Source organism: Polypterus senegalus, chromosome 12, assembly GCF_016835505.1.
Source record: "Polypterus senegalus isolate Bchr_013 chromosome 12, ASM1683550v1, whole genome shotgun sequence".
NCBI lineage: Eukaryota > Metazoa > Chordata > Cladistia > Polypteriformes > Polypteridae > Polypterus > Polypterus senegalus.
In genome coordinates, this window is record NC_053165.1 from 2485382 (window position 1) to 2495668 (window position 10287).

The 10287-nt window shown below is 54.8% G+C and overlaps 2 protein-coding genes across 2 annotated transcripts; one reads left to right on the top strand and one right to left on the bottom strand.

Annotated features, from left to right (window-relative positions):
* Positions 1–1426: 1426 nt before the first annotated feature.
* cav3 (caveolin 3) lies at positions 1427–6410 on the top strand. The gene is made up of 2 exons (XM_039773159.1): positions 1427–1610; positions 3862–6410. Exons 1-2 carry the CDS (start codon positions 1503–1505, stop codon positions 4201–4203), a joined length of 450 nt encoding a protein of 149 aa, XP_039629093.1. The 5' UTR covers positions 1427–1502; the 3' UTR covers positions 4204–6410.
* A 124-nt stretch (positions 6411–6534) lies between these two features.
* oxtr (oxytocin receptor) lies at positions 6535–10066 on the bottom strand. Its single transcript, XM_039773158.1, has 2 exons — positions 8938–10066; positions 6535–7295 (listed from the first exon to the last, which is right to left on the bottom strand). The coding sequence occupies exons 1-2, from the start codon at positions 9869–9871 to the stop codon at positions 7048–7050; spliced, it is 1182 nt and encodes a 393-aa protein (XP_039629092.1). The 5' UTR covers positions 9872–10066; the 3' UTR covers positions 6535–7047.
* Between the last annotated feature and the right edge of the window lie 221 nt (positions 10067–10287).

Sequence of the window (10287 nt, forward strand, 5' to 3'; positions counted from 1 at the left end):
TGCCGCGCGGTGCTCACGAGAAGCGGCCATCGTAAAAAAACGACGTCAGCACAAAACTACTTTTACAAAATTCTCTGAACACAAGCACAACCTCCCAGACGGATGGCACTTGGCACTTGGCACTTGGCACACTGACTCATGAGGGGTGAAACCCGATCGCCCCGGCGGCCCAAGCACGTACTGCAAGTACCAACCTAACAGCAACGCTTATTTTTGGGTCCCCCCTTGTACAACTGCTAACTGCCATGTGCCAGCATGTCCTCCCTGGTTGAGTGCCACCCTTGGTGCCAGTAGCCCCCCTGATTGACGATTAGTCGGTCAGTGAAATAAACAACAGCTTGGCAGCTAAGGGGTCCGATTGTGAAAACAGAAGCCCGGCTTTCATGGCAATGCCACTTGATTTGTCACTAGTCAGTCCCTCTATTCTGTGCTCTGCCCTTCATGTGACCCCCCTGCCCCTCTTCTAATTGAAGTGGCATAGCTCAGCCACACCCAGGTCACTTGTCACCACATCGGCGGTCTCAAGGCCTTGTCAGGGCATTATGTTTTATCTGAGCCTTTGACAAGATGGGAATGCTGCCAGTCACAAAGTGGCACCAGTATGTAAAGCCAACTTTGTTTCACTCTGCCGTGGAAAGGTGGGCACATTGCCACTTTGGCTGCACCTGTGAGGGCACAGTCTCATCTTGCTTTTAATTTGATTTCACATGGCTGTGCTTTCACAACTCAGACTGGCAGTGACGTCAGCAGAGGGGGTCCTAAAGCTGCCACTATGCCATGTCATGGGCCTGAATGTGAGGAAAGAGAGACTGGTACAAGACCGCCAACAGGACTGGGTTTGCAGGACCAGTGCCATGTGATACATCAATACAGCCAGTAGGTGAAGAGGGGGCACTGGTGCTGGAATTGGGGGTGGTGGTCTGGGACACATGGAGGGAGGCTGTGGAGTCGAGGAGCCACTCCATTGAGACCGAGTCACCTGTGAAACAATCATGTGACATGCCTGCTGTCACCGTGAACACCACGCTGGCTGTCATGGCAACAGGATTGACGCTATGATGACATCACTAACAAGAAAGAGAGGCGGAATGAGACACCACTTCAGGAGACCCCGTCTTCAGTTTTGGCACACCAAAGACACAAACCCCTTGGAGCCTGGTGGGACATGACAGGCGTCAGCAATGACCGGTGGGGACAGAGAAGAAAAGGGAAGGGGACACAAAATGGAGGCAGCCGGCCCACCCTGAAGGCTGCTTCAGGTCAGAAAGAGGGGGACCATTCAACTGGCCACGTAACAGGCAATTAGTGAAGAGCGACGTCACGGTCACCTGTGAAATGTGACACCTGGTGGTCGGCCTTCAGGCCTCAGTGTGACTTCTGGCAGGTGCAACATCTGGACGCTCACAGTGGACCCCTTGACGCTCTGTGCAGGTCTTTATATGGAGGGAAGATTGGGGGCTTCGAGTTAAACTCAGTCAGAGACGCCAGGAGGAGGCGACAACATGGCTGAGCCGCAAGGCACCGAAAGCAAGACAGAGCGAGACCCCCACAGCAAGGACATCGATCTAGTCGACAGAGACCCCCGGAGGATCAACGAGGACAGCGTAAAGGTGACATCTTGTTGTTTACTGTGTGCTCTGAAGTCGTCCATCTAGTGATCTGCTTCTTTATGTGGTGCCTTGCAAATACTGAATCTATTTGTTATATAGTGTCACTCATATAGCGCCTTTCACTCTATCTATCTATCTGTCTGTCTGTCTGTCTCTCTATCTATTTGTTATATAGCGCCTTTCACATCTATCTATCCATCTACCTGTCTGCCTATCTATTATATAGCGTCTTTCACTCTATCTCTCTATTTGTTATATAGCGCCTTTCACATCTATCTATCCATCTACCTGTCTGTCTGTCTGCCTATTATATAGCGCCTTTCATTCTATCTATCTGTCTGTCTATCTATCTATTATATAGCGCCTTTCACTCTATCTCTCTATTGTTATATGGTGCCTTTCATCTTTATCACCCATATAGCGCCTTTCACTCTATCTATCTATCTATCTGTCTGTCTCTCTCTCTATTTGTTATATAGCGCCTTTCACATCTATCTATCCATCTACCTGTCTGTCTGTCTATTATATAGCGCCTTTCACTCTATCTCTCTATTGTTATATAGTGCCTTTCATCTTTATCACCCATATAGCGCCTTTCACGTCTGTCTGTCTGTCTGTTATATCGTGCCTTTCACTTTTCTGAACTATCACTCATATTGTGTTTTTCCATTTTCTGTTCGACACGAGGAACTCCGGGGGTCTCGGCTTTTTTTCCTAAATTGAGGTTCTTTTTACAAACTCCGACTAAGCGCAGGACTGGCCACGTGACGCCCCGGTGCTGGGGGTCCCATTCCTCTGCCCTGCCGCTGCGCTCTCCTCTTTCTTTGCGTTTCGTACCCCCGAGCGGCTGACACTGAGCTCGACTCGACACATCCACCTGATATGTCGCCGTCCCGTTCGCAGTGCCATTACGGCGACTCAGTCAAGCGACTTTCGGCTGAGGGTGCGTTGAGTGGTCGGATGTCGCCGTTTAAACTGAGCTCAGGGACGCGCGCGCCGCCGTCAAACACCAACGTCGCCATGGCGCCACCTGCTGGTGTCACACTTTCGCACTGACGGAATTCCACTCCACTTCCGCGTTTATCCAAAGCGACTTACGAGCCAGCGTTGCTTTGGGGTGTAAGACAAAGGGGCAGACTGCAGTCATCTGACCTAAGGGTGTTGGTTTTGTGACGTTAATGTCGGCAGCAGGTGGCATACCTGTAGTAGGTGCCAGTGCAGCTCACAGGTTTGAGCCCTGGGGTCGGTCGGAGCAGACTATGTGCTGGCTGACGTGGGCTCGGAGAATGTCCTCAGCTTGAAAATGCCATTTGTGATAAAGCGGCTTGTCACCTGTAAGCGTGTCAGCCCCCCCCCAAGACCACCCTGAACGACGAAGATCCTGAATTGCGACTGTGACCAGAGGTAGCTCACACGAAGCGACTTGTCCTACAGAAAGTGAGTGCCGCAGGTCAGCGTGGGTGTAAATGAAAGGATTGGCACTGGTGCCCTGGCCAGGGTTTGTGCCCGGGGCTGCCAGGCTCCAACCGGCACTGACAACAAGACCCCCAATTAGGGTGACGTTAATGTCGTGTTACTTCTGTTCTGGATAGCCTACGTGATCGGACCCCCAGAGTGAGAATTGAGTGTGGAGGATTTTATAAAGACACAACTGTTTGAATTCTGAATTTAGCAGCCCCAGGAGTGCCAATGGGCACAGAGTCAGCCTCTCCGCCAAGTTCCTTTGGCTGCCCATCAGTGGTCAGTGTGGCTCCACTGACCAATCACAGCGTCCAACTGTCTGTCTGGGCGCGAGTTAAGCAGACCTCAACAGAGGGGCGGGGCCGTCGAGACTGACGGACAGACAAACGTGTTCACTGATTGGCTCATGAGATGACGACATGATCAGACGGCCAGGCTAACTAAACAAATGTTCAGCTGCTACTGCTAGTGTCCAGCTGAGCCACTGACCGACTGACCATGGGTGAGTGCCATTTTTGAGCCACTGTCGGGCTCAGGGTGGCCCAGTGTGGCACTCAAATTGCCCAACATGAGGCTCGTCGGCAGAAGCTCACTGAGCTCTCCTTGGGCATGACTGATGATTGCAGTCCAGAGGGAATAACTGGTGACATACCCAAGGCAGATGCCAGTCAACTGCAGGGCACACTTGAGTGTAGCAGGCACCTGAATCAGACCATAGAGGGGGTTTAGGAGTCGAGGATTTGAACCCTGGACCCAGGAGCTGGGCTGACTCTCTTTGCTTTGTCCACAGGTCGACTTTGAAGATGTGATTGCAGAGCCAGCGGGCATCCACAGCCTGGACAGCACCTGGAAGGCCAGCTTCACCACGTTCACCGTGTCCAAGTACTGGGGCTACCGCCTGCTCACGGCCCTCCTGGCCATTCCCATCTCCATAGTCTGGGGTCTCCTGTTCGCCTCGATCTCCTTCTGCCACATCTGGGCCGTGGTGCCCTGCATCAAGAGCCACACGATCCAAATCCAGGGCATCAGCCGCATCTACGCCCTCTGCGTCCACACCTTCTGTGACCCCCTCTTTGATGCCCTGGGCAGGGTGCTGGGCAGCGTGCGCCTCGTCCTCCGCAAGGAGACTTAGACTTGGGCCGGGGCGTCCATGGACTTGGGGGGGTGTAGGGGGGGGTCTGTCGCCCGAGACAAATCTCCAATGGCCCCACCACAAACTGGACATTTGGAAGATGAAACAACAAGAGACCACCAGGCTCCGCTTGTGACCCCCTGGAAGGCGTGGCTTGAGCAGTCTGTCAATCATTCGAGCTGCCACTCCCACCAATCGGGTTATCGTGGGGGGGGGGCACTGAAACACTTCCTATTGTTCTTACGCCTATTGTTCTTGTGCTGTCATTCATTCGTTTTCAGGTGAAGAGCGAATCGAGTGGTGGCCCCCGCGTCACCGAGTGGAGGACAATGGAGGACCCCCGCCTGGTGTGGACCGATTATGCGGCCCCTCACCTATTTGGTGTCAAACGCAGACGAGGCAGCTGAGGATTCCTCCCGGGTTCGGGTGGCAGTCAATGGCGTCACCAACTCCATCCATCCATTCACGGGGGCTGCTTATCACAACGAGGGTCTCAGGGGTTCCAGACTGCAGGTTACAAATGTGTTTGCCAGGGGGCACAGCTGAGTGGCACTATACAGGGAGAGCAACCAGTGCGGGCACAGCAGCCGCCTACGACCCCACAGGACGCACACCCTCCATAACTGGGCACACACAGGTTCAGTGAGCACTGAGGACAAAGTCACCCCTGGTCAGAGCCAAGATGGCCAGCAGTCTTGGGACGTCCTTGCGGGCACTTAATGGTGAGAGGACTGCTGTGACACATAGAGGTGGCTCTGTGTGTGGGCACTTTGTCTTCTTCCTGTCACCTCCTGTCCCACTCTTCCTCCTGACTGTCCTCCTCCTCCCCCTCAGACTTGTCTATTTTCTGTCTCCATGGTTCTCAGTCAGCCATAATGGCAGGGTGCCCGGTGCCATGCCATTCCAGCTGTCTACCAGCTTGCCTTTATACTGATGAAGGGTCCCAGAGGTCCCCGAGAGGACGGCCACCTGAATAGAACAGAACTAATGATGCCAATGCACACATTCTGGTGTCACTTTTTCAGACTGGCAAGCCGAAGCCTCTGGTCCCCAAATGCCACCTGCCCCTGAATTCGTCTTCATGCTCCGCAGGTCTTGTCAGTCATTCGGTGGGCAGAGCAGAAGAGGAGGGGAGGTGACTTGTAGACCCTGAACATGGCTGTCCCCCTTTGAGCCCCGTCAACCTAACTGTGTTTGTCTCCTCAAGGTGGGCACCGTTGGTGAAGATTTTGTTCCAAAATGGAAAGCTCTGCATTCCGTCATAAACAGCTGGCACAGCCAGCCTTAACTGGTGTCCAGACTGCTCGAGTGCCCACCAAGGCCACTGGGGGTCAGCACTGAGCACTGGACACCTGGCCACGCCCCTTGTAAGTGACATCACCTGACTTTCTCAAAGCTTCTCATCCAATTAAGAAGTGCGTTTTGGGTTTGGGACAGAGCACACCCTGGCATCACTGGGCACAAGGAAGGCACTGGTCCATCACAGGGCCAATGGGAGTAGCCACTTCACCTAAGCCACCCATGAGGACACCAACTGAGTAGGGATTCTGAACCCAGGATGAAGATGGCAACAGTACCCACAGAGCCACCATGCCAGCCTAATGCATCTGTTGATTTGTGGTAATTCTGTTAAAATGCAGGAATTGGTGAATTGTCAGCCATGTCTGTTGTTGAACTCTGCCCGAGTGCCACGTGGGCACAGACAATAAATAAATAAACAGTGAGACCAACGTCTGGTGTCCTGTTGTTTGTCTGCGGCATCCATCATCTGAGCCCACTCTGCAACAGCCAGAGCAGACCCTGGCAGCACCTGGGCACACACACCCTTGAGAGGGTGCCAGTGCACCAGGGGGAGTCACCCCGAGTAGTTTAAGCTGCTGGACAAGCTGAGTGACGTCACTTTATTTGTGTATAGCGCCCTTCACTGAGTGCGCCAGCTGGTGAAATACAAAATGAGAGACGAGATGAGGCACAGGTGGCATTGAACCCCCAGTGGTCTCCCAATTTCATTATTAATGTTGAGCTCCAAATGTCAAGTAAATGCTGACTCCAGGCACACTTTAGATGATCCAAATGATGAGTGGGCACCTTGGCACTGAGGTGGCACAAGGCGAAGCTGCTCAGACCAGCTCACTCCAATGTAACCTTCTGGGTTCAATGCCAACGCGTCACTCAGTCCTGAAACATAACTGCTGAGTCACCAAGGACACTGCAGGGCAGGACGCCAACATGGATGGCATGGCAGCACTTCACAGGGCAAATGCCAGCTAACGGACCGGAGGAGAATCAGAGAACCTAAAGAAACCCCTGGGTGAAAAGTCCAACGCGCTCGAACCCGGGGCTCTGCAGCACCAACCACGGGGCCACCCACCACAAGTCCCTGACTGGCAGCATGTGGGCAGAGACACAGTAAGGAGGATGAGTGGACATTTATTGTAATAAATAGGAAAATAAGACGATGACTTCTAGAGTCGGCCACCAGGCCAGTGGGCACCTGTGAACATCAAAATGACCAGACCACTCCACAAAGGTAGACCCCCGTGCCACCTGCGTGTCCCAAACAATGGCGTCCAGTCTGGGGGGGGTTCACAAAATGGAGGGGTGCACACAATCAGCCCCAAGAGTGCCCTCCCCCCGGGGTCCAACCCAGTGGCGGTGCCCTGCTGCTACTGTTTAACCAAACCCTGAGGGGCACACGGGCAGCCGGTGGCATAAGGCAGAGGACTCATTTGTGGCATCAGGTCTGCCACACCACGGGGGGAGGGGGGGTTGGGGGGAGGTATCAAAGTCCCAAAGTCACAGGGCGCCCCGCTTGTCAGACAGATGGCCCAAGGGGTGTGCCCGTCACGCCACCGAGGTCTGGGTGACGCTCCTCTGGCTGCCCGAGCTCTTCATCACCAGTGTGGACGAGGTGCCCTTGCGGGCGGAGCGGAGCTCACAGCTGCACTGCGACGTCTTCAGGTAGCGGCTGGAGCAGCACAGGAAGTGGCGCAGCACCCCGTGGAAGAGGTGGCCGGCGAAGAACATGTAGATCCAGGGGTTACAGCAGCTGTTGAGGCTGGCGAGCAGCATGGCGATGATGAAGGCCGACGCTGGAAGAGAAACAGAAACAGACAAAATGGGCACGTGGACCACCCTGGCCAGCAGTCGCAGAGCCAGCCTGGTTTAGATGTGCTCTCCGTGTCTCTTGGCATGCATAGGTGGACCATGCAGTGACTGGCATTGTCTCCAGGGTTGGCTCATACGTACCCTGTGCCCAGATGCTGCTAAAGGAGGCTCGGGGTCTCCGTGCCTCAATTAAGCGGATTCACTGATGGGTGGACGGACAGTCTGAGAGATTTTAGAAATGACAAAAAGGTGCCAATCCAGCCCCCCACCCACAGAGCCCTGGCAACACTGGACCAAGGCAGGTGCCCAACAGAAAGCATATGGACAACAACAAGTAAAGTGGCACACCCACACATTTCTTCTAATTTAGGAGGGGGCAGTGGAAACAGCAAATAGGGAGGGTGGTCTGCACAGGTGGGCACTCCACCAGATGGCACAAAAGCTCCAATGTACTTCACTCTCAGGGTGCCATGTGGCACAGCGGGTAGTGTTGAGGCCTGTGAACCTCCGATTCACTGTGTGTGCGCTCTTTGGACCTTCTCTCTAGGGGTCTCCACAAGTGATGGGACTGGAGTTCAAGTGCCCAAAAGGTGCCCTCCTAGAGCTTGGTGAGGAGTGACTGTCACAAGGCCAGCATGACACTCTCAGCATTCCAGACCCTTCTATGAACGCCTATGGGACAGAAATGACATACCGTGTTTGTCACCTGGGCCTGTCACAAGTGTGGACAATGGAAGTGACAGATGGCAATGGATGGCATGTCACTCACAGAGACATCCCTCGGTCATGGGGCCAGCGCTTACCGGCTCCGACCTCACCTCTTGTGACCCCCCGAGTGACGGACCCTTTCTAAGTGTGGAGGCACAGTGCCAGTGTCCTCGCGCCAACAACTCTTTGAAGGTTAAAACACCGAAATGATGACGTGCCTGTGTAGACTGGCGTGGCCAGAAACAGTGACACGGTGCCCCTGCCGGCCTTGACGTGACCCTGAGCAGTGCCCACATGAATAGCGTTGTGCCACCCGCCAGTATGCCTTATTTTGACTTATCAGATATGTCAACGTGCACATTAATCTCCGGCCAGTACAAACGTGGCGACGTGGAGTACCAAGTAGCCGGGCACTTTAGTGGCACCCCCTGTCATGAACCACACCCCCTACAATCCCAGTGGACGAGTGGGTCATGTGACTTGGCCTTCAGGAGATCGAGACTTTGAGTACCACAGACCACCTGTAGAGGCGCTATATAGAGTAACGTGTGCGCACGTGGAGTGAGGCAAGGCGCGCATCGGGCAATGGCATACTGGCACCAGTGGCATAAATAGACTGGCCGATGTGAAAGGCGCTATACGAGAGATAGAGAGAGAGATAAATAGATATAGAGATAGACAGCGGTGAAAGGCGCTATATGAGATCGATAGCGAGAGACAGATAGATGATGTGTAAGGCGCTATATGACGTATGTAAAGCGCTATCTAAACGACGGTGCCCCCACACACTGCTCATCTAGCACGCCCACCAGTAGGAGGCGCTTTTCCTCCTAAGCACCCTGATGCCCTCTTTCTGGGGTCACCCAGTGTGTGAACGCCCCCCCACCCCGCCCCCGGTGACGCCCTTCAGCACTTTACCTTCCCGCGGCGGCGCAGGGTCCCAGGCCGCCCACATCTGCACGAAGAAGAAGGGGGTCCAGCAGACGACGTAGGCCACGACGATGACGAAGGTCATCTTGACCGTCCTGATCTTGGCCTTGGAGATGAGCTTGACGCTGCTGACCCGGCTGAGCGCGGACCCCCGGCACGCCTCGGACCCCCGGCACTCCTCGGCCGGGCTCCGCTCCCTCCTGGTTTTGAGTTTCAAGTTCTGCCAGATCTTGAAGCTGATCAGGCCGTAGCAGGCGCTGAGGACCGTCACGGGGATGACGTAGATGGTGAGGGTGATCCACGTCACGTAGGCCTTCATCCCCCAGGGCTGAATGAAGTCCCCCCAGCAGTCGTGGACCCCCGGGCCCACCTCCTTCAGGCGGAAAATGTAGACCTGAGGGGCGCTGAAGAGCAGGCTGAGCAGCCAGGAGAGCAGCACGTAGACGTGGTCGGAGCGCCTGTGCAGGGAGCGGAGAGGCTGGCAGATGGCCAGGCACCTGTCCACGGACATGAGCACCAGCATGTAGGTGGACGCGAACATGCCGACCACCTGTAAGTACTTGACCAGCCGGCAGAGGACGTCGGGCCCGTAGAAGCGGAAGGTGATGTCCCAGATGAGCTGCGGCAGCACCTGAAAGACGGCCACCACCAGGTCGGCGATGCTCAGGTGCTTCATGAAGAAGTACATCCGCGACTGGCTCGGCTTGGCCTGGTGGATGGCCAGCAGGACGCACAGGTTGCCGGTCAGGGCGAGGAAGAGCACGGAGGCCAGCACGGCCACCTCCACTTTGGCCACCTCCTCGTTCCGCAGCAGCGGGTCGGCCGTGCCGTTGCCCAGGACGCCGCGGTTGTCCGCCGTCGAGTTTTCCGAGTAATTGTCGAACGGCCGGAGGTCGGGCTCTCTGGACAGCATGCCCTCCATGACGCGGGCGCCCCCTCGCACCTTCTTCCGCTTTAGTTCCAGCGGCTTGCCGAGCTCACATCTTAGCGGCGCTCCGGCTTCGCTTCTTGCGTTGTATTCCACAGGGGAGCGTGGAGGGGCGGCGGGGCTGCTCGGTGAACTCCGTCAAAAGTGCAATCCAGAAATCGTTCAAAAATATCAAAAGGAAAAAAAAAAAAAAAAGGATCAAATTAAAAGAACAAAAAAATAAGAATAACGAGTATGAGAGCCGAGCTGAGACTCACATTTTACAGATGAGATCGTCGCCACTTTTGGTAACGAAAAATGTAAAACAAATAAAAACCAAAAAACACAAACGCGACTGGCGAGCGGAGGGCTGCGCTTCGACTCCGTCCACGTGAAGCGCCAAGTGCCGCTCGACCTCCGAGCTCCACGGG